The sequence below is a fragment of the Temnothorax longispinosus genome, chromosome 1 (assembly GCF_030848805.1).
Source record: "Temnothorax longispinosus isolate EJ_2023e chromosome 1, Tlon_JGU_v1, whole genome shotgun sequence".
NCBI lineage: Eukaryota > Metazoa > Arthropoda > Insecta > Hymenoptera > Formicidae > Temnothorax > Temnothorax longispinosus.
In genome coordinates this window covers 27,419,134-27,444,788 of record NC_092358.1, presented here as the reverse complement: position 1 = coordinate 27,444,788, position 25,655 = coordinate 27,419,134, and the positions used below count along the sequence as shown (strand labels likewise).

Here is a 25,655-nt window from a genome sequence, read left to right as displayed (position 1 = left end):
AACGGAATCGTCGCATTGCTGCATCATGTCGTGCCTCAGAAGGATTTTGCGAAGAGACAAAAGACCAAGAAGAACAATAATATGATAAAACTTCCTTATGCATCAACAACTATATAACGGTTCAAACATATAAAATTATCAAGTTTTATGATATTATAATAAATGCATTTGCTTATATCTTATGAATATAAAGTAAGTAAATTTCTTTTATTTAGAAAATTGTCCTCTCTAAAAAATTAGTTTTTTTTAAAGAAAGTGTAAAAGTTAAAACTTTTTTTCTCTATGCGAGCACCACTGAGCGGAAAGCTGAATAGTCGTATCTGTAATTAACACCGTGTCGCTTCAACATCACAAGATCAAAAGAATTTTTTTTCGAAATAAACCGTCAGGACACCTTCTAGCGAGTCGTGTAAATTGTGTCGCGCAGAACGCCGTAGGTACGCGTGTGTCGCGAGGATATTTACGGGAGATTCGCGCTCGTACGTCTTATCGACGTGGAAGCGTGAGTCTCTCCGGAACGAAAAAATACGCGAAGAAACGAACGACGCGGCTCGCATTGCTGAGATATCGCAACGGAAAGTTTTCTCGAACAAATGAAGGAAATGATTATGAGAAAAATTCTTTCACGATCGATATTGAGAAAAGTTGAAATATAATACGTGAAGTAAATAACTAATATTTTTATTCTATAAAGTTTCTGACTACACTTCTGGCTACTTTGTCAATTTATAAGGGCATTCTTATTAAGGAACTTCCGTCGACCCACGCGATAACATTTTTAATGATTGGAAAATTGTATCGCAAAACGCATCGAATACGTAACAGCTTACGCGCTGTCCTGCTTCGCAGCTATTGCATTTCGGCCGTTTCGTAATGTCTGACAGTAAATTGCACATGTCAATAAGCGCCCGACCGCGGTTTGATCACTTTATTAGTCTTGCAGTCGATGTGGACCGCGGCTTCTGGGGGGTTGTTTACGCGGGCATACAGAGGGTAGATTCGCCTAAGCGAACGCGCACGCAAATCGCTTACAACGCGCGGCCTATGTTTGCTTGTATTTAGCTGCATTTAGCTTAGGCGTACATGACTCCTCCTAACGATGCGCGTAAACGCCCGCTAAAGCTGGCGCTATACATTTAATCCCCGCGTTTGACAGAGTCCTATCGACAGCCCCGTCAAAAACGTACCTAACCATTCTCCATCAGTTCAATATGTTCGACATCCAATCTGCATAATGCGAAAATTTAACGGACCATTTTCAAGATTAAGACGACTTTTAGAAGTCTCCACAACGTCACCTCGGTAGAGTCGGCTTAATCTTCGTGTAACCTTGGCATTATCTTCCAACTACAATGAATAATGAATCGAAAAGTTGGAGCAGTGACACGCGAAGTCACGTGGAATAAATGTGACAGGCGAGCCATTGAAGAAATCGTCGAACCGGTATTATAACTGACATCGCGACATCGTTTCCTCAAAACTGTACAATCTTTTATGGTGCCTTTAAGTACTGTTTTTCGTGCCATAATACTGACAGTTGCTGATCATCTTTATTTTTAATCGTTGTTGAACAAATTCGTAAGTTACACGATTTTATATGGCCACGACTCCTCATTCTTTTGAGTAGTTCTTTTGTGTAGTCCGCCTTCGACGGGATCTCGTTTCACACGCTACTGAAAATTGCATATCCGTGCAATGCAAACTCCTTATCTTGCGATACTTATCAATAAATCTGAGTGTATATATCGATAATAAAATGGATCAGCAGATTACGGAGATATCTTCGCAACCTCAGGAAAGAAAAGGCCATATTACGAAACGTCTAATGTACATTGCGTAATGTACATATATATATAATATTATGTGCTCGAGGTGAATGATTTCTTCGTAAATACTTGAAGAGATAAATTCTGAAAAAAAAAAAATACGCCGTTACTTATATTAATTGATATACTACTATGAGCGTTATTTATATTACTTTTACTCTATAGATAAACAATCAGACAGTTCACTTACATATTTCTCTCAGTGCGGTTTCTCAATAATTAACGTTCAAAGAAATGTATTCGTTAATAAAACATGTGTTTAACGTGATTTATGACAAAAACTTTCATTATAAAAACTATGTAAAGCAATTTATTAATCTTTAAAAAATTCAACTAGCTGTCATTTTGAATTTTATCAGAATTTACAAAAAGGATTCGCAACGACTGCTATAAATCAAATGTAAAAAAGATATATTATTACACGCAGGCTGAAAAATGCGTTATTCGTTTGTTCAAAGTACCAAATATCATTATGGATTTTTTGACCGTTAATCTTATATCGTTTGTAATTTTCATGTATATTAATTTTGTTTACACGCTGAAGATGACAGAAAGAAAGTGTCGAAACGTCCGAATATGTATTGACTAATATATTTTATCTTATTGACTATACATTGATTGCGCAATAATTACCGCGCGTGGCTCCGATTGCCTCTCTCGCTATTCCCTATTTGTAAAAAAGATTTTTTTTCTTAACAAAAGGGTAATATTTCGCCGATAATAAATAAAGCTGTCAACCGCGACGTGTCGATTAATTTCCTAGCAAGGTCAGGCATAACGTTTTCTATGGTGACCCATGGCTCGCCAGTATTAACGATTCTAGCTACGTGTCTCTGTCATTAGTAGGCTATTCGAGTCATAAGGCGAATTTGACCAATCGAAAGGATGATGATCGAGCAAATTCAAACCAACAGTTGTGGAAAATTATTTCGAAAGAAATTGAAATCTTGGTGCCAATCGACGATAATTGACGTAATAATGATAATTGCAGACATTTTATATTAATGGAATCGTTTGTTGGAACGTCCTTTGACTGCTCGTTACCGCACTGGGAAATTTTACAGGTCGTTTCTTAGTAATGGATAGTTCAAACTCAACATATATCCTTCTTTGAACGTTAATTCGAAATACATCTTCATGGTAACTTAGTTATCGTAAGATGGAAATTTAACGGAATCTAATATGTCACTTGCAAACTAATACAAAATCACTCAAACGTGCGCGGATTAAGAAGTTATGTTTAATCCCATGGAAAACTAGTTCTAAAGATTTTACCGAAGGAGAGACGAAGTCGACGGGTTTCGTCAACTTCGGTAATGACATCGTGATGACATCGATCAGTGCGGCAAAGTGGGTCAAGTACACGCGCCGGGAAGTTAAAGGTTTCATAAGTATTTACATACTTTTCATACCTAAATGCACGTTGGAATTCTAATTTTATATTAACATAAACGAATTGTGTGCTGGAGCTAGAGTAGTTTATCATTTTACTTTGGTTGTCGGAGAACGCTAGGATCAAAGGCTCACGCACACAGTCTGCGTGTGATTACGGATAAACATGTTCTCCTATCATAAAATATGGGGAAACCTTGAAGAGCCATTGCACGCGCGCGAGGAGAGAAGGCAGCTGATTGCGGGAAACTCGACGGATCTTATCCGATCCTTTTGTCAGCGGCATTCGTTAGCGAGGATGCAGCTTGAATTTGATTGCCGCTAAAGCCGCACTTGTTATGCCGTGCATAGAGCCGTTGTCGTGCGTGTCCGCGGCGATTCACCGTCGTTAGACCTCGACCTTAAAAAGCGGCCACCTTGCGATCGCGACAAGTTGATCGCTACTCTCGGAGACTTTCGAGGGACCTTCGGGTAATCGTCGTCATTGTCGTCGCCGCCACCGCCGTCGTCGTCGTTGTCGTCGTCGTCAATAATGACACGTTTTTCCAATAATGACACGTGAGTAGAGATAACGACTGTTCGCAATGAAAAAGCGATTTAACCGGTTCAGCCTCGAGTTTACGTAAGAAATTGGTCCATCAAGGGTTCTCTATGCTTTTCTATGTTTCTATCCTCCGTTCGCCAAATAAAATCCGACGCCCGATTTAAAGTGGCAGTTGATTTTACCCAAAATGATGTAGAATATAATTGTTAGTAAACTTTCCTATATTTCAATGAAACGGGAGTTTTTAAAAACTTTTATTCCCTATTACTTTATATCTCACATGACAGGGGATAAAACTTTCACGCAACCAAATTTCGTTTATTCAGCAAGTCAAATTATTTTATTTGTCGAAAGAATTATATTACTATTTCACTTTTCCGAAAATATCACTTTTCAGATAATCGTCATGTTTTATTTTTAAAATTTCCACTTTTTACCTTTCGAGTCTGGGATTCATAAATTACATTATTATCTAATTTGATCGAGGTGACCTCTTCCATTTCAATTAAATAGATTTTTGAATGATTTTTTTACAACAAAAATAGTTATTAATTTAATTGAATTTATAAATCAAATTAATTAACTTCTTTAATTAATTAGAGAAAAATAAATTTTGCAAATGTAATAAAATAATGTATAATAAAATTCGAATTAAATTTCCAAAAATATATTTAGTGCACGCAGTTAAATAATAATTTCATAAATTAATATTCCTTCGCAATTATCCCATTATTAAAATATTTTTATATCAATTTTTAAATTAAATTGAAAAGATCGTCGCTGACACCTGACAATTTTTGCTGACATCTGACAATTTTTGCTGACACTTCGGAAACTTTTTTCGTTTCAACTAGAAATAAGATATTCGATAAGAACCTCACATCGAGGATATTCTTTGAACACGAAAGCAGACTCACCGTAGATTGGAGACTACCACGGTGTACTGTCCTTCGATCTTGACGAGTCCGACATTTTGCAATATTAGACCGGTGATCAGCATACCAATCAAGGCCGGAAGAGTGGTCAAAGAGATCAGCCAACCCCCGAAATGCGCGGCGATGCACAGAGCGGCCAATCCAAACAGCTGGCCACCCGGGGCGGCGTCATTGCCGATCACCGAATAGACGACACCCCAGAGCAGCAGACCCAAAAGAAAGAGGCACAGAACCCGAGCGAATTTCCTGTACGTTGGACAGAACGGTTGTGGACACGCTCTTCTCCATCCTGGCGGCTCCCACGACGGTGTGTCGTCGCGACCATGACATCGGGCGCAAAATAGATATAGCCACGATCTGGAAGAGACGTAAATCAGATGAAGAGCGTGGTAGGACATTGAAATGCGACAGAACCTTGAAGCCAATAATATTTTTTTCGGTTTTTCCTCGAGACGCTTCCTAATTTCTATAATTCGAGGATCGAACGTAGCCGGCCATAGGCCGGTTAATTTTCTGTTTCAAAGGAATTAATGCGTGGGCAAACATATTCAGTAGTTTCTCTTAACTAACAAAAATAACTATCTGTAGGTAGCGGGATTACCTAATGAAAATTAATCATGTGGAATGTGCGCGATAGAGATAGAGATCGCGTATCGCGCACGCCGCACACGAGAATGCGCTCGTCTATTTCTTGATAAAAATAAAGATAAGAGTAAGTTCAAAACAAATAAAAAGAAACGTGCGTTACTGTGGGCTTTTAATCCAATTTGTACTACACGCTATGCTATTTTCAGTATAACGAATCTTTTATGTGAAATTGTATTTTTAAACGTCAGTTTCAATAGTATTTTAAATTTTGTAATTTTGCATTTAAAATGTTTATATTACAGTTTTATACAATACACGCATTTTGCAGTTTTTATAAAGAATAGAATTAATTGCTTCTACAACTTAAAACTACACATATATGTAAATTTAATTTATAATACCTACTAATTTAACGCAACAATACATAAAATAATATATTTATTATGACGAAAAAATATCAAGTAAGACTAAAAATATCTTAATTTTTAATTATATAGAATATCTAGCATTTTGTGAATGTTAATAAAATTTGTTGAATAAAAATCACGTTTCAGAGCTATCTCCATTTAACGTATCATTGTATTATTCGCTCAGACCAAGTTTGCTCGAATTAATGCCTTCAAGTACGAGTGTCAATAGCTTCAATCTATTCAGTATTTACTGGCTTATCCGCGGAGATAATTTCTAACTGTAAAACTAGCTTAGATTTAGTGTGATAATGTGATAACTAACGATAATTGTTGTTATATCTGTCTACATGCCTTTGTTGAGCAACGTAATGGTTAATTTGGTATACAACTTTACACGGTAGTAGTTTATTAGATTGCATTATGCTGTGTGTGCAATAATAATTTCGTTAACAAATTCATTATATGTAGAATTGAGAGCGTGTTTATAATTTATGTTATACACTCATTCATAAGTCATAAAGAATTAATAATTCATTCAAGCTAATCAATAATGTATTGGTCGCACATTTCGAAGAAAATACTGATAGTATATTCGTACTCTATTATTCTGCTTATTATGTGCGAATAACTCTGTAATTGAGCTTCCAATAGTTCCAATTAATTTCTTGCTACCAGATAAATTCGATGTAATGTAAAGTTTACGAGAAAAGATCACTGAAAAAGAAATACGATAATTCTGAAACACATATTGTATATCGTTTTATAGCAAATCGAAGAGTACCTTATAAATATTAATATGGGTATACATTTTAATTTTTTCTTATTACGCAATTTAATTAAATTTTTAAAATATTCTCTTGTAAAAGCATGACTTGCGACTGACAGATTTTTTAATATAAAGATTGCATTATTCGAATAATAAAAACAAAAATCTGTCTGTATAAGGTTAGACGGACGTCATTGTCCGTTTTTATATTAGAAAATCTGTTTATCGCAAGTTGTTTTTGCGAAAAAAATATCTTGTCCGAAAAATTTATGTAAAATCAATCGTATCTATACAACTTGTTCAAAATCGTTCAAAGTGATTACGGCTTCAGGAAGCAGACGTGAGAGAGAAGAGTTTTAAATTTTTACGCGTAGACAGCTGCTATTAAGAAAATAAAAATAGGCCATAAATGATAGCCATAAAATAAAATAATTGATGTTGATTGTCGCTTTAGTAATGCAAACAGTTTTACCGGCCTCGTTGATTTGAGATACCTATACAAATCAAGTATAATGAATGAATCAACACATTTCTTTTAAGCTCTGAATTGCGTGACACAAAGACCGGCGAAGGGAAAACCACGACGATGACTAGAAACCTATTTGATTAATGTTCAAAATGATTAAAAATATAAAAGTTATAAAAAATGTCAATAAATATATTTCTGATGATAACTGATGATATTTACAAATTGCCGACATTAATTAATTTTGGAGAGAAAACAAAAAAGACGATAAATAATAAAGTTTAGAAAGTTTATTTTATCGATCTTTTGGAATAGTTTCTATAAGCAATAAAATGCTTTCGCGTCGATTGAAATGTGTCTTATTCTTGCAAGAACGTAAAAATATCGTCGCACCTAGTTTGCGACGATATGATAAAAATAAAGTATATAGTAATTATTGTCATCCATTATCGAGAAGATTATTTGCCTTTGTCGCAACGTGACTCGTTATCACTGACCGTGCAAGTAAAATATTTTTGAACGATATTTTAAACATACGTTCGTACTGTTTGCATTGTTGTTTCGTCGAACGATTACGAATTGTCACTTCGATATCGATCGAAAACCGTCTTCCCGATCTAGATCGAGAAAAATGATTCAGACGCGCAGCTTATCACAGCTCGGGAGTATCAGCAAACAGGCTTTGCGGAGTTTACCGAGATAATCGGGTCTCACCTCTCGAGCTCCTCGGAATACTCGATTTTGTCTCTGATCGAGCTGGACAGGCTGTACGCCGATTTCTTTCTGTTACCGTTGATCCTGCCGTTCTCCAGATCGAACTTGTACTGCGGAATGTTCTCCGCGCTGCCGCCGTGATGCAGGATCGACTTCCGCCTGCCCTGATCAGAATTGTGCTCCGAACTCGCGCTGATGCGCCGGTTATGCTCGAAGGCGGGATTATCGATTCCCATCACCTGATCGCTGATCGACACGCGTCTCTTCGCCAACTCCTCGCTGGGCTTATTCGTTCTGCTGCTGCCCATCTCGATATCCATTTTCCACCGACGGATTTATCGATCGCTAAAGATTCTCGGACGGGACGTTGGCGGATAAAATCCAGCCTCCTCTCCTTTATCTATATTCTTTATATCCTCTACTTTAATCCTCTCAGATGCGAGATGCAGACCGCGCGCGCAAATGCAGATCGAGTGATCGATCGGTCTCTCACTTGTCCGACCGCCGACCGGGTGACGACGAATCTCTCGTTGAGTTCTCGCCGAAACTGATCGCACGACCGCGGGGCACACCTGTCGATACCTGTCGATTCACTCGCGCTATTGATCGCGATCGGGAAAGGCCGTAGCCGCGCGCGGTGTCGCTAAACGTACTGCGACGATCCCGGATCACGCGTTCGCCACGTTAACGGGGCGATCGTTAGCGGGTTGTCTCGTGACGAGACACCGCGCCGCGCGACGTGGACGGGAACGGGGACGGCGATCGGCGGACGACGAACGCTAATGCGTTGCGACGATTGACGTCTTTGACACCTTGGCCCGCTTTTACCGGACTGTACCTTCTTCGCGAGCGTGTGCTCTCCCCGGATCCGTTTTTGCGCTCAAGTCGGAGCTTTGTCTTCTTCGTTAGCGTCAGCGTTAGCACGCGCCACTCTCGGGATCGGCCGCCGTTCGTTCACGAAACCAAACTTTTCCACTGGCTCCTTTGCCATGCATCTAACCGATCGGATCGATTTCACGATCGTTTGCGTCGATGCGGAAACGCGACCAACGGTCGCGCTCGACGCGATTGGCACGACCGGTGCATCTCGTTTGCGTTTTATCTTTTATCGTAATTTAAGCTTTCGCGATAACGAAGTCCCCTTCGGCTGGACGGAGACGAGCGACCGGTATAGGTCGTCGCGATGGAACGTGAGCGCGACGGCACGGTTAACCAGCGACTAAAAGCGGCAATGTACGCGGCAAGCGGTGGTGTTTATGGCGGATGGTAGTGGGGCTCGTAAAAAGTGTTCGAATCGCGGACGAACGAGCACGGGCAGTCACGGGCAGCCCGTGACGATAATTGTCGCGCGATGCACACAGGATGGGCACAGCTGGCCACCTCATTGACGAACCGGCAACGGTCCGCTGCGCTTCTGATAGCAGCTCGCGCTGCCGCCGGAGATCGACAGCTCAGAATTTCCGCCGCGCGGTGCGATCGAAAACACGAAGGATAAACTCGCCGGAAAGTTTCGAGCTCCCGAAGTATTAACAGTGAATTATTATTCGACGAGTATTAGTTGGCGTACTAATTTTCATTTTCCGATATTCCCCGTTTAAACGGATCCGTCGACAACTTTGGCGGCAAACGTTTTCCCCCCTGCGTTTTAAAGGAGAGTAAGCTTGGCACAAGCGAACGCAGCGTAGAGGAAGAGAGGGAGAAATTGTTTTAAATTATCACGGGTGTTACTAATAATTTAATATCGCCATTATGTATCACACGAGTTATGTATCATATAAGCATCGCTGTCCAATGTAGCACGGGTATTACGGAATCGGAGTGAAATTTTTGATCCCGGGTTTATCCCTCGTCAGGACGCGTGACAGTTCGGAACGATCCCTCATGACAATTTTAATAACGGTCGCTTATTTTGGCTGTTTCTCCGATTTGGAGATCCGGAGCGCGGATGAGGAACGAGACGAAAAAACGTGGACGTCGCGCGTCGGCTCGCTCCGAGCGTTTACCTAAATCATGATGATGCACACGCACGTATACACGTGCGAGATAACACGCTGCGTCGGATCGTCGCCTATTTCGAAAGCGTCATCTCATCCGACGTTATACGTAGCGCGCAATCTCGGCCCACGTAGCCAGCGTAGCCTCAGCGCGTGCGATCCCCGATCTCTTCCGGGACCGCGGGCGCGTCGTGATGAGACACGAGTTCGGAATTAACGGTTTCAATTGAAGCTCGCATCCTTCATCGATCTCCTTGATTTTCCGCGAGCGATATCCCTCTCGATTTAATTTGAAGAGAGAATGGAAACGGACAGCGACACGCGCTCTCCTTTGATCACCTCGTGATCACTTGCAAAACGGTCCAGCCCGGAGGTATGCGCGTTACTACGTTCGTCCGATCGACATGGTTACTACGCGATTACTACGGTCCCTCTATCGATCGCCGTCGCTCTTTCTCACCGATCTACATACCGTCATCTATTGATTGACCTGCGAGCGCGCACATATACACATACACAATCTCCCTCTTCCTCTGTCTCGCTCTTTCTTGTCAATATTATTGTCACGCTTCGTTGTCGCTTGTTTAGTTGTACGATTGTACGTAACTCCATTTAGAACTCCATCCATCGGGATTCAATTTATGGACGTCTCCAATTCGGACCGATAAAATGAACTTCCGGACGTAGTTATGCGAAACTTTTACAACTCGGAGAAATGCAAAAGACCGAAATAACGAAACCCCCAGGAATCTCCGTGTCTCGTAAAACGAAAGTTTTCGTTTTATTTTTATGGTTATTAGCATAATGCAACGTATCATGAATTAATTAATTGTGCAAACGACAAGTATTTCAGTAATCTGCTCCGAGAGAGGCAAACGCCATTATTCCGCTTCACTTTTAATCGTTAAGCGCTCTGCAAATTTATGAAGTTTAATTTTACATTAAAAACTAGCGAATTGAATCAGCGAAAGTCGGGTGAAATAGAATTGAACTCTTAAAGCGCGGGAAATTGCAAATTTCTATTTTAATTTATTTCTCCTCTGGTAGACGGGCAAATACAGAAGGAAGGAGGAGTCCGCGCGTAGATGGAGAAGGAAATGAAATATGCTGAAGAGATGGTTGGCTGTGGAATACGCGTGCAGAAAACAGGAAGAATTTATAGCGGCTCCCCGCGTGCTTGTATTTATCGACGAAGTTCCGTCGTTAACAAGACATCACAATCAAGTTTAATGATGAAAAAGGAATAAACAGACAGGGGGGGGGGGTCATAAAATCGTTTAAGGACGAAAATTCGCGGATCCACGAAACTTTCAGAAATAAAAAAAAGAAATAGATATAAATCGCGATAATGACGAATCTAAAATCTGGGGAAGATTTTGTGCTCTATATTTTTTATACAGGGATATTATTTCTTATGCCGTTGTTACGTAATATAATGTTTTATGCAAAATATTATATATTTTATGTTTTTATATTACATATTACATCTTTCTGCATCACGCTCTTAAAAAATGTGTGCGAGAAAGAAGATGGAATAATATCCAGCACAACGTGTGCTGACTTGTCTGTCGAAAAAAATATATCTTTTATTTTATATAAATAAGCAAAATAAATTTACCTTCCTCCAAGATCCGTTGACGCGTCATGAAACAAATTTCTACTAATGATGAAATCGTACGCTTCTCGGGCACACTTGCGGAAGTCGAGCATTGTCGTCCCTCGTTAACGCAGCGTTCTTATACGGCTCCATGCGTCGTGTGTAGATAATGCTCTTGTCTCGTAATCTGCAATACTATTTAACTGATTAAATGTGAATAGGTTTATACTTGGACTTTCGAAGGATTCTCGCGAGGAAATCCCGTAAGTAAAATTATATTAGCCTTAGCAATAACTGCGAAAAGTCCTAAGATATTTATAAGATATACTAAGATTATACATATATGAAATGTATCAAATAATATATTAATATAAAATATAAAATATATTAATATTAAAAAATTAGATATATTAATGTTAGATATATTAAAAATGTGCCATATAATTTACTTTTCAAGTAATACTAGAAAATATACCATTTCCAAACCACTTTACAAATGTTTGAACAATCAACTGTGCACATATGTACTTTTTTTCGAATTAATAACGCATTTTTTTGTGCCATTTGTCGGCGGTGCAGCCAATTAAATTGAAGAGATATTCAATGTTTCAATTACACTACGCAAACTATGAGAATTTCGGGAACGGGAAATTAAAAGCGCTCGTGCCTCGCATAACTTTTTCATATGGCCGCCGCGCCGGTGCCGCGCGCGGAGAGAAAATCGCGAAAAATCCGCGATGTGTTTCGTCCAGCGCGTCCGTGTATCGCGCGATCCGGTGTCGTTTTCGCGTCCGTCCGCCGTCGGACATTCCGCGGCCGGCGAAGTCACGCGAGAAACGTCTACGTCCCTCGGAGAAGCGTGCAGGAGGTAGGAGGGATGGAGGTGGAGGTTGCGCGAGAGACGAGGTCGAAGATGGGATTGGAATTGCAAATATCCCTCTTCTCCGTCTCTCCGGTCTCACCGGTCTCACCGATCTATCTCTCCGCTCCTCCATCGACCGACCGCCCGCCCGCTCGCTCGCTCTGACCCCGGAACGTGTGCGAGGTGCATATCGTCGAGCATGTTTTAAAGAATCTTCGCCGGACGACAAATCGCCAGATTTCGCCGGATTTGAATTTGTTACGGCCCTAAACTGCGTCATTCTCAACAGGATATTTTTTTAAGACGGATGACGCTTTAACACACATAAGATGTTTACTTATACTGCTGTTTTAATAATTTTAGCACTTCTTTAAGAAGTTCCAAAGCCGCTTATATCGTCAGAGTGTCTGAGTTTACATAGCTGTAATACACAGAAAATCCGGCTTTATTTCTCCCCTGCAAATGTTAAAATTCAGATTTGTTCATTTACGTTACGTCCGCTTGAATTTTGCTCTCTCAGTTCTTTTTGCTGACCTCTTGTTTCGTGAAAAAGATGAGCAAAGTAACGACAAGGCACGAACGAAATGTGAGGACGCGACGAAGACGAGTTGCGCACGGAAAATGACCGCGCGGTGCGCGCTGCGTCAAATTAGCTTAAAAGCTCCGGGCCAACACGGAGGGATACTACAACAACGTATTCTGCGACATGGCCCGGCACACAATGTCCAACGCGCGCGCGGAGAGAAGCCCTATTCGCCCTCATATATCACCCGGAGATAAAAGGCTGCCAGACGACGACGGAAAGTATAGTGGTTTCGGCGACACGCCGGATAGGCGGTTCATTGCGCAGCTGCACCCTGTGCCCCGTAATAATTCGGCGGCAGAAACGAAGAGAAATTGTACGTCACGTCGCTATCTATTTACTCTCTTCCGCTAAACAATGAAAATATGTACTTCGAGATGCTTCCGTTCCGATTGCCCTTTCGCGGAGCGGAAACTCTCGCCGTAATATCGCGAGCGAGGATGTTTTACAATTGTTACGCGTCACGTGCGTGTGCAAAACTAGGTCTTTTTCTTGCGACAATTATATACCTTTATTTCTGATGAGTGTGACAAAATATCTCTTTTTGTCACAAACTGTTATTTCTTCGGGACGAAAGAAGATAAATGGAAAATCGTTACACTTCCAATATCGGCTACTCCAACTCATAATAAAGAGACGATTTATTTTGACTTTATATATAGAACAACGGCGAGAGGAGAGGAAGGAAAAGAGAAGCAGAGGGAGATTGCGCAGCATCCTCCTTTTTCCGATACATCAAAATATATTTTTACACAATCCCAACCCATCTTTCTTACATCGCGGGAAGTTTTTTTATCCGAGAACCACCGCGCGCTGATTATCGCTCGTCCCACTTTCGATCCTCGGGCAGCTTTTTACCGTTCCCGGCAACGCCGATATGACGGTCAAATGTCGCAGTTTTTGCAGTGATTCGGATAATATTGGCAACCTGTAAGAGCGAACGAAAAACCCTCTTCTGTTCCCCATTTTGAATGGACTCGTACATCAATACAGTAGTTCCGTTTTCTTGCCGGAGTTCGGAGTATACCTCTATCACTACCGACGTTAAACATCTTTCGCGAAAGCGTCTTTCGGTGTGCGATAAAGCCCCGAGCGAATCCCGCTATCCCGCAGCGGAATTGCGGATGCATGTCCGAGATGGAAATTGTCATAACTGAAATGGAAATTATAATGGCTGTGCGGTTAGTTTGCATCGAATACGAGCGACATTTTAGCGTTTATCGTGTCCGAAGTGGCGTGCGATGCAAGAAGGCGTCCCGCGTCCCCCGACTCCCGTCCCCTCGTTATTATATTGCTGTATGCATTCATTGGTCGCGCACAACAGGCGGGGAAGTTACCCTTTTCCTTCGTCTTCTTCATTCGTAAGCTTCGGCACGTACTCGACTTGGCATAAATTCAACGCTGAATTTACCCTTTGATTCTCCCTTTCATGTTTATATTAAACGCTGTATCCTCATGTTACGCAAATAACACGCAAGTCAAATAGCGGCGTCTAGGTTTAGAGGCATCCCCGAAATTTAAGTGTACCAAATTTCGACAAATTTACTTAACTAAAATCATTGCTAACCGTACGTTAAGTATGCATCGGGAATATGAATAATCGTCCGTTGCATTATTCATATATTCGCGGCGGACTGTCTACACTGCAGTTTCGATGTATTTACGGGCGAGGGGAATTTTTACGAAAACTGTATTACACGGTAAAAAGAATGCGATGGCGACGTCGATAACACGACTAGAATCTAGGTAAGTAATTCAAGGTGCAGCTGCTGCACCGTTGTACCCATACATAAACATCTTGGCGATAGAGACGAATGCCGGATGGAAGGACAGAAAAGAATTGCGCGTTTTCTTCGTCGAATCGCCCGCGCCGGTCGGTTCGCAGCTGCGCGCTTAAACATTAAACTGGCATCGTATAAATGCGATTTATAATGAAAAATAACAAGGCAGTTGAAATAAAATAAATGTCTGTCTCGGTAAATAACAATTTTTCTGAGGCTGAATAATCATTGGGCCCCTTGGTTTTAAATCAAAGTCACCATTTCTGTCGAAATAACTCGAAATTTTGTCGCACTGCATTCGTCCAGTTTACCATTTCACACTTATAATAAAAAGAAATTACAATTTCCATAATACGAGGAATTGCAACTAGCCTCGGATATATTTACGGCTTTCACGAAATCGTGTCACATTACGGCGCCACGGATTCGTAATGCATTTTAATGCGTTTCAATTTTCTGCATCTGTTGTTATGAGAGAAGCGAAACAAACTGAAATATTTTCTCTTTATATTTTGCCTCTTACAAAGCATGACACGACACATTGCGTTCATCAGTCGTTATGATGAAAGTAGACCGAACATGAAAAAATATATATATCTCGAACTTGTGAGTAATCCAAAATTCCCGGGGATCTCACAGAAGAATTTTCTACTTTCGCAGCTAAAAACACTTGAGCGGTGCTAAAAAAAAAAAAAAAAAAAAACAGGCGTTTCAAAATAAAGTTATTTAATTTAGATTTAATTAGGAAATGGAAGATAAGAAGATTCAGAGAAATTAGATTAGACACACAAAGTCAAATATATTATTTTAACGTTTTCTGAATTTCTCGAGTTACTTATTTGAATTTAAAATATAAAGCGTGTCTTTTCAAACTTAAACAAAACTTATAATAAAGTTACTTAATTTAGGTTAAATTAGAAAATTAAAGATAAAATTTAGAGAAATTAAATTAGACACAAATTCATATCTATATATTATTTTAACGTTTTCTGAACTTCTCGAATTATGTTTTCGAAGTATAAGTCATGTTTTTTTCAAATGCGAACAAACGCATTTCTCGAGCGCGTTATACGATAAATTAATTAGTGTCGCATTGTAGCGAACGTAATCGCGACGCACTGTTAATCACGGAGCGGAGCGGATTACGTTCCCCAGGATTGTGCTGTGACGGATTTCCGCTAATGACTACCGTCGATTATTAGCTCTTGTTATGGCAGTTGTGAAAATTGTCACGCGGGTAGAACTGTTTCCCGCTCGCATAAATTTTGTACAACCTTTGCTTGCAACACTTTGCTTGCAAATACCGCGCCTCGCGTATAAAATCGTGCCGGTAAGGAGAGGATTCGTGAAGTTATCAATTCCCTCTCTCTCTTTTTGTTAAAACAATGTTGCCTCTTTCAAAGCTTAAACTTAATAATTTATAAAAGCTTTGAAGGAAACGCACGCCTTCCTCCGTCCTGCGTAATATGCAATCTTGAGAAATTAAAAAATTCTTCCGGGCAAAATTAATTCGCCACCGCTAATCATACTTTTTTGTTGTTTTAGCAAAACCAGTGCGGAACACAACGGACGAGTAATGCAAGCCAGATTAATTTCCGAACGGCTTCTCTAATCAGAACTTCGAGCGAACGAATTTACGATTAAAAAAAATGTAAAACGGTGATTCCGATTGACATTCTCTTGCGCGACGAGCGAGCCGAATATGTTGTCCGTCGCATAAGTCCACGCGTGAGCGTGGTCCCCGACGCGTTCAATTAGCCCTCGTTATCACGACTTCTGACTCGCGCAGGAAGAAGGCGCGAGGCCGCGATGTGCCGCACGGCATGCGGAGAAGGAGGAGGAGGAGGAAGAGGAGGGGATAACATTGACTTAAATGCAGCTGAGATTTTTTCGACGCGCGCGCGAAACACTCTCGTAGTAGTGATGCAAGAATGGGGTTTTCTTCGCGGCTTCTCTCGGCAACGTGAGCGGTGGACTGGTGAGAATTGAATGGAGGTAGACTGACCAGGCACACCGAGCACACCGTGCCTTGTCAGCCCCACTTTTATTTACATAAATTATAGAAATTATTTTCTATAGGCTCTAAAGTCTATTAATTTCCGAGCCTATCCATTTCGAGACAATAGATTCTAATATATTAGTTCATTTGCAACATATTTATATATTCTTAATCTTTAATGTTTTAATTTTTTTGTAATAACTGTAACAATAAATAATATATTCAGAAAAATTTCATGAGATTAAGTAATACAGAACACTTTACCGCTGCGTTAATTTTATCATTTGAAATAAAAATTTCGATACGATGTCTAGTAATTGTTAGGAAAAGACTGTTCGTAACTCTTTTACAATATCTCATTTCTCATACATACATTTTATTCACGTTTGTAATATGATTTTTACAAATCCATTGCCTCGACATTGAAATTAAAGAATAACTCACCGATGCGCAACAGCGGAGTTGTAAGTTGTGACCCTGCGTTGATCTGTAACGTAAAAATATTTTTACATTAAAGTAATAACGTCCAAGATAATAGATACTTGAAGTACTTAAATAATTATCGCACCCGTTAAATTCTTAAAACATTTATTTTAACAGAACTCTGATTTTAAGATGCTAATGCAAAAAACAATCGCGGCTGCATATTTCCGCAGTAACTCGTTAATAATTAATCCGCGGAAAATCGTGCAAGTAATATGGGTGCAGTGAGGTCTTGAAGCTATCAAAATTGATATCGAAGAAAATTATGTTATTTTGGAACAATTTCCTAAACTAAAGAACTTTTATTTTAAGATCTGTAAGACTTATCTTACAGATCTTAAGATAAAACTCCTGTAGTTTAGGAAATTGTTCCTCAAAATAACATAATTGTCATCAATATCAATTTCATAATCAATTTATCAATCAATGGAAGAAAGAGAGAAGACCACAAATTTAATGTCTCTTCTGAAAGATAGCCCAGTTTTCTCCGCACGAGCCCCAATCATGCGGGGGGTGCAGTTTGGAATATAAAAAATTCCTGTGATCAGGTGGACTCGAACCCGGTTCCTCGGAGTTACGAGTCTGGCGCTTTACCACAAGATTACACTGCCACCCTAGATTACTTACTGCACGATTTTCACGAATAAGAGTCATTTTGCAATACGTTGCGAACGTAGCGTCGCCGACGGATGGCAATTGCTAGTTAAAAGGTGCTATTTTCGGTATTCGATTGCCACTTGCTGTCGCCAGAAAGTTAAAAGTTCGCCAACTCTCTTTTGACAACCACAACTGACAAGCCGGACAAGCGCAACCAGAAATAACACTTTTCAATTAGCGGTTGCCATCGTTCGCGACTTGGCGACGGCGACGGAAAACGGAGCGTTTGCGACGTATTGTAGAATGACTCTTATTCGCACGGTAATATTACTCGCACGATTTTTCACGAATTAATTATACCAACGAGTTACCGCGGAAAATATGTATCGTAGAATGGCCCTAAGAGAGAAACGATGTTCGCGACGTAATATTTCTCCTCACAGATCTCGGAGATCGAAATTACGCCGGTGTTGAACCTCGAGAGGAGTGGCGGAATCCGCCACAGGACTGACAGAAACATAATAAGCAAATAATAAATTACTCACCCCACGGTTGCGCATCCGCCGTCGCCCGGATCGCCCGATGCCTCCCAGGCCCCCTTCTCCTCTTCTCGGTCCTTCTCCCGATGTCGCATCTCCGTCGGTGCACTCACTCACTCGTTCACGCTTCACGCGTGAAAATATCGTCACTTTATGATCGCACGACGCTTCGCACGGCACTCCCGTATATTAATCTCGCGACGCGGCGCGTACTTAATTACACGGCGACGAAAGAATTACGTCGGAGAAGCTACGAACGAAGCTATACGACCCGCTCGACGCCCGTCGTCAGCCCGTGAGGGGGGGGGGAGGGGGGGAGCTATACGTCCCGCAGGTAGACGCGACATGGCGGAGAGAATTTCGTTAATCGCACGGCCAACTTCACTCGCAAGGAGCAACCGTCGCGAGAACGCTACACTTGCCGCTTGTGAAGCGATTTTGGTTAACTCTAATTAAATCAATTTATGAACATTGTGTCTACCCCCCCCCCCCACGATCGAAATATCAACACACGATTAAATTCGAAGTACGACGTTAATACGACTGTGATCTGTGATCGTTAATTAAACACGTCGCTCCATTTAGGGCCTGCTCATATCCTTTATCCGCGTTCCGCGAAAACGATAGCAACTTGTTTCTGAAGACCGCACGAACACGACGCGAGACGCGAATCATAAGTTATGTCACAGTTTTTGGCGCGCAGTTTGTAACCTCAACTGCCGCGCCGGACCCGATGAAAAAGATTAAGGCCCGGTCTACAATCAGTCGTATGTCGATCGGAGACGGATATGTCGGAACGCAGCCGATGGTCCAATGAGAAAAATTCGTTTTCGAAGAAGAAATTCTCTCATTGGCCCATCGGCTGCGTTCCAACATCCGACTCCGATATACTGATTGTAGGACCGTATAAATTCCGCGAAGCACACGTATTAGCGAATCATTCGATATATCACAGTTTCTCGTAATCGGAATAGTCGGAGCCGGCGATTCGCGTATAATTTCCGCGATCCGAGAGCAACGACGTCAGAACAGAACGCGTCGCGGTAACATGTGTACGGGAGGTAAGGTGACTAGGCACGGTGCGCGTTCGGTATGCGTATCAGCCCATACCCACTTTACCCTCCCCTCACTCATGTTTACCGTGGCGCTCGCGACTCGCTCGCTTCCCGCTCCCCGCTCTGACGTTATTGCTCTCGGATCGCATCGCGGAGTAATACACACGGATCGCGCCGGGTCTGGCGCGGCAGTTGAGATTAAATACACGTGCTTCGCGGAATTTGTACGGATACCGAGGTACATTGCATTCGATTACAGTCTTTCGAATAATTGGTCTCGCTTTTCTCAACCGTCAATCTAACTGACTCGCGACACTCGCGTCGCGTTCGTGCGGTCTTTAGAATGAAGTTGCCGTCGTTTTCGAAACGCGGATAAATGCTGACCGCACACTTTCCGTTTCACGCGTGATGCGCATCATTTATTCTATTGTTGTTCACCGAACGTTAAACAAGGATAAATGATACATTATGCGCATTATGCATGAAACGGAATGCACCCCGTAAGACATAACGGTAAGATTTCGACCAATCGCGGTGCTTGATTCTTATGGCTACAAGCGGCCGAATTGAGCAACGCGATTGGTCGAAATTTTATAACTGACCAATTATTACGTTTTACGGGAAGTGTCAGTGTGGCCAGCTGGGCCAGCATAAAGGATACGACTGATACGAGTGTGAGCGGATTCTAAATCGAGTAACGCCGCGACGTGTTTAATTAATTAACAGATTACAGGCTCTATATTAACGTCGTACGTATAATTCGTGTTTAATCGTGACTTGATATTTGCCGATTGTGAGGTATAGGTATAGACACAATGCTCATAAATCGATGATTTCATTGGAGCTAACCCTGCTAACCAAAATCGCCTCACAAGCAGCAAGTGTAGCGTCGTCGCGACGGTTGCTCCTGGCGAGTGAAGTGAGCCGCGCGATTTACGAAATTCTCTCCGCCATCTTGGACTCAATCGTCGCGTCTACCCGCAGGACAGCACGGAGCACGGGCCGACACGACGGGCCGGACGGGCGTTGAGCGGATATCGTATAGCATTGCTCGCAGTTTCTCCGACGTAATTCTTTCGTCGCCGTGTAATTAAGTACGCGTCGCGTCGTGAGATTAATAGCGGGAGTGCCGTGCAAAGTGTAGAAAATAGCGCGCGATCATAAACGACGATATTTTCGCGTATGAACGAGTGAAGTGAACGAGTGAGTGAGTGCCCCGACGGAGATGCGACATCGGAGGAGGACCGAAAAGAGGAGGAGGGGGCCTGGGTGGCATCGGGCAACGGCGGAGCGACCGTGGGGTGAGTAACTGGTATATTCGTTTATTATTTGCTTTCCCGTGACGAATTCCGCGTCTTTCTCAAGCGCGACTGGATTCGTTAATGATACTCGAATTATTATTCGTACAATACCGTACGAGGTATAACTCTCGAAATTTCGCCGGAGTTCGATCTCCGTGCGAAAAGAAATATATATTACGTCGCGAACGTCGCACGGTCGTAAAATTATTTGCACGATTTTTTTCGCGGATTAATTACGCGAACGAATTAATGCGGAAATATGTGGCCGCTTGCGGTGACCGCGATTGTTTCTCGCATTAGCATTTTGAAATCAGATCTGTTAAAATGACGTTTTAAAAATTTAACGGGCGCGATAATTATTTATTTCAAGTATCGATTTGATCTTGGACGGATTTGCTTTAATGTGAAAATGTTTCTATATGTTACAGATTAACGCAGTGTTATCTACAACTCCGCTGTTGCGCATCGGCCGGTGAGTTATTTTTTAATTTCAATGTCGAGGCAATGGATTTGTAAAAATCATATTATAAACGTGAATAAAATATATATGTATGAGAAATGAGATATTATAAAAAAGAGTTACGAACAGTCTTTTCTTAACAATTACTAGACATTGTATCGAAATTTCTATTTCAAATGATAATTAACGTAGCGGTAAAGTGTTCTGTATTATTTAATCTCATGAAATTTTTCTGAATATATTATTTATTGTTACAGTTATTACATAAAAATTAAAATATTAAAGATTAAAAATATATAAATATATTACAAATGAACCAAAATATATATAATCTATTGCCTCAAAATGAATAGGCTTGGAAATGAACACCTCCAGAGCCTATAGAAAATATTTTTATATTTTATATAAATAGAAGTGGGGGGGTAGGCATATGAAGCACACCTCCATCCGCCCCATCATTCATGTTGCCGAGAAGTCGTGGCCTTATCCTGGCATTAAGACCTGTTCGTTTTAGCTGAACTTCTTGTACAGATCATCTTTTCTCTTTTTCTCCCCAACGTGAAAAGAAAAAAAGGAAAAATGAACTGTGCAAGGAAGCTCAGCTAAAACGAACAAGCCTAATGTCTCGATGCTCCTGTCTTTTCGCGTGCTTTCGGCGCCTTACGACCGCGACGCATCGCGTAATTGCGTTTGACATTATTTCCGCTACCACTTGCGACCCGAGAGATTGTGGAGCGAATCCCAGATGCGCCCAAAATATTCCAATTTTCGGAGGATGCCCCGTCAGAACGCTGCGCGGTGAAATTCGAATAATTGAATAGTCGAAACGCTCTAATTCGAATACAGCGAATCGGAAGGGTCTACTTCGAGTATTAACGTCTCGCAACTGGGTCTCGGTGGAGTTAGGTGTGTTTAGATCCGTTTAATTATAGGATCTGTATAGCTCGTACTTTTTCAAACCCTCACGAAGACTTAAAAGTATTCTTGCGGTTTGCATCTTTAGCCTATCTGCTTCATTTCGTATTTATTCGGCGCGATGGTTCTCCTTTACGTGTAACATTCTCCCACCCAGCACCATGTCCAAAATCGGGACATAAGACGTCTTTTAGCCATCTTTTAGTAAAACGCTTAAAATATGTCTAAAAGACGTCTTTTAGACGTCTTATGTCCCGCTTTTGAACAAGTGTGCTGTATATGGGCTGTTTTTTTTATAGTGATCGAACGTATAGCACGTGCTGAGTGTAGATCTATAATGTTTAAAAATGTATGTAAATCTACAAAAAGCACCCTTGAAACTCCGCGTTGACCGATACGCTCACTCACAATGGCTAATTAGGTAGAATTATATGTGCAGACATAGCTGGCGAACCGCTAGTCCATACCCTTGCAGATCGATATGAATGGACGCAATTACGTTCGAACAGAATTAGCATTCAATTGATCTAATGAATAATACAGAATCTCTACAGAATTCAGCTGATACTTTGTAATATGTCGTATATTTGAAGTTCTATATGATATATTCGAAATATTTTAATCCAAGTAAATATACCAATATTTTCGCGTAAATTTTATGTACATTTCTCGAAATATTTTTACCAAAAATGCTATACTTAAATTTATATAAAATATTTCCATTATACACACACACATACAGAAATCTCGTTATCTAAAAAAATAACATCTAATAATAGTATGCTGAATTAAATGATATATAAGTTAATCTAATTGTTTTTTATTTATTGTAATTTATGAATTTTCAAGAGTAATCAGTTGCTAATTTAAAAGTTCACTTATTTCGAAAGTATAAAATAATAAATAAAGACATCGATAAAAGCAGCCAATACTTAACATTTTTAAAATAACTTGAAATAAAACTTGAGATTTGCCTTTAGCAAAATAAATAATTTCCTTTTCTCAGCAGTATAAATATAATTTTTCTCATTTTGGGAAACCTTGCAAAGTATCCGTCGTAGAATTCAATCACTTGGCCACGATGGCGTTTTCACGATTCTATAAAGTAAACATTTCAACATTTTATGCCGTTCCAACGGAATGTCGAACTTTTGTTTTTACTGGACTTGCACCATGCTATTCCACCCAGCGCGAGAACGGCGCTCATACACGGTCTATCAAATATTAAAATCCCTTCGACCTGCGAAATATGCAATTCAGCATGGCCACGCCGCTCACGATTATAAATAATAAATAGCGCTATTACGCACCTTTGTGAGATGGATCGAGCAGTCGAAGCCACGAGTCAGTCACCTGTGCATCAACGTCTCCACATCAGCTCTCTTGTCATTTCAACTGCTTCAACTTACGGCTGGAAGTCCAATTTGCCGGGTAGACTCTAAACGCATAGGCGTTTCAAGTATCTCGCGTGTTTGGCAACCTTTCGACATTGCTGTCATTGAAATTACAAGGCCGGCGAAACGTTAAACGTATACACTTCGCAAGGTAGTTACGAGTTCAAGTCCATCTGGCAGCGAGTGAACGACTGACTCGCCGTAGCGTGAATTACGGTTTATATAACGGCGAATGTTAAGGGCGAGCTTATAGCTCCTATCGATTTCTTAAAGAATGGAAAATGGTTACTGACGTTGACAACCGGTCGGGTGTCAAGGTGCAAACAAAAGCGAGCAACTTCCGCGGTAGCATGACCTATACCTAAGTCGCTTAAAGCACGGGGAGAATAAAGCTAGGTTCACAGTAAAAGGGCACGTCTCTGCAGTGAAGCATCGTGTCAGCAGTGTCAGCACCCATTTATCGCGCCGCACTGTATTTCATGTACAAAACGTGCCCACCCTCTCGACCTACCCCCCCACCCCCCCCCCGCTCGTCGCCCGACGGAGCAAGTCTACCGACGACATCGGTTGTATCTCTAAACGAATATAGACAGCGGGCGACTGCATTAATGTACAAAGGTCTAAAGGAGAGACAAACGAGAGGGCGTAAAAAGGAAATATCTGTATGTAATATATTACGGTGAATTATACAGAGAAATGGTAATTGGGACATTAAATTCACTCCGTACCTCAAAATCAAAGAGAAGACACGATAAACATGGAGAGCTACGAGTCTTTCATTTCTGACATATAGCGCCTTTGTTCTACACATCGTTGCTTTTATTTTATTTTATCTTTCCCTCGACAGAAGAGCGAATCCAATTCAATGCGATTTGTTGGAAAATCAATCGGTACGTGCCACGTCTGACGCGCCTGCTCCTGTTTCCTCTTAGTTTTGTGTTTAACTTTTGTTATTACAAAAGTAAGTTCGGCCGAGGAGAGATCAGGCTTTTCTCTGGCCGACGCGACGCGTCGACGTCCCGCCGGAAGTAAGTAAACGGACACCTCATTTTAACGCCTCTGTCTACTTAAAGCCCCGCGCCGCTTTTACGCGTAACGCCGCCGCATTACGACCTTATCGATTTTCTTTCAACCGGGATTAACTCGCGGCTGCCATTTAGTCGCAACGGCTGCGTAAAAATAGCATCGGATTATTAATTAGCGCCGCGCCGGCCCGACGTCTATAAACCGCGATAACCCACATTCGCCCGCGGGAAACAAGAATCTAGGGTTCCGCTATCCTTTCTGCTCTAAATACTCGTGTCGTGTTGCACGGCCGCTCTTCTTCCACGCGCGCGTCCCGATTATTTTCCTCACTTAATGATTTCTCCACCCGACCCGTCGCGTCGGCCGGAATGATTTAATCGTTTCACCCACGCGGTACTCATTGATGCCGCGGACCCGGCGAGATGGCGCAACGCTCGTTAAATGAAAGATCACGTTACTTTGCCGCTTCATAAGGGAAAAGACGTATTTATGCCTTCGTTTTAAACGCGGCCGAAGGGAATCGCGCGCCGTGCAAAGTGTAACGAGCTTACGCTATCTCTGAAATTGCGTGGGGAAAAAAAAGGAATCCTCTCGGATCATCGCGTTTGACAAAAAATGTAAAAGGTCGCGTGCACGCAGGTGTACGTGTCAGCTGTAACGATCAAATAGCTAAACCGATTAAGACAACCTGCCGTATCCATACCAATTTGAGTTGATGATAAAAACGTTCGCTCTTCCGTAAAAAAAATTGCGACGGACGAGCTGGTTCAATCTTGTTACGAAACATTTTTTCCTCCACAGAGGATAATCTAACATAATCCCTTACATAAATAATACGGTCTTCGGAAAAAGGAATAATTCAAAATGCGTAGTCGAAATATTGTTTCTAATGCGCTAAAGAGCGCATCAGAACGCAATTCATTGAATTTTTCAATAGACCGATTTCGGAGTTTAAGATCTTTATTAATAAATGAGAAAAATGATGAATTTCAGTGTCATGTGCAGGTGCCAACATCGATATCGATATCGATATCAATATCAATATCAATATCGAGCTGACACTTATATAACAGCAAAAGTTATACAGATCCACAGCGTACACTTGATCCATTTTTCACCGAAATTGCATTTAACACGAGTGCGCGCCGTTAAGCCCCTGACGCGACAATATACCGTGATCAAATAAATGCGATCGCTTTTTTACTGAGTCTGTTTCGTCAAAAGAAAATTAAATTGCTTTTCATTAAGTACTTTTAAATGAAAACGTGATTTAAGAAAACTTAGAAATTCCGAAATTTTTCCTCCGTCGTGTTCCGCAGGATTGATTCAAGGTATTCCTCATGTCTCGCCGTATCGCCAATTACCAAACATTCCCGCGCATCCCTAGCGGCACCGGTTGCGCTCGTACACTCACATACACAGCATGCG

General features: G+C 41.3%; 1 protein-coding gene across 7 annotated transcripts in view; it reads right to left on the bottom strand.

The window, feature by feature from the left end:
• The window catches only part of Nha1 (Na[+]/H[+] hydrogen antiporter 1), a 34,678-nt gene extending 11,269 nt beyond the window's left edge, over positions 1-23,409 (bottom strand). The window contains exons 1-4 of one of the 7 annotated variants that reach the window (XM_071794144.1): positions 23,118-23,409; positions 16,902-16,944; positions 11,254-11,435; positions 4,680-5,054 (exon numbers count right to left, since the gene is read on the bottom strand). In XM_071794144.1, the coding sequence (XP_071650245.1) occupies positions 4,680-5,054; positions 11,254-11,345 (467 nt within the window). In that variant the 5' untranslated portion in view covers positions 11,346-11,435; positions 16,902-16,944; positions 23,118-23,409. Of the gene's footprint in view, positions 1-4,679; positions 5,055-7,641; positions 8,879-11,253; positions 11,436-16,901; positions 16,945-23,117 lie in introns of those variants that run through there. The other 6 variants (XM_071794125.1, XM_071794134.1, XM_071794169.1 and 3 more) reach the window with 6 other exon arrangements.
• Positions 23,410-25,655: the final 2,246 nt, after the last annotated feature.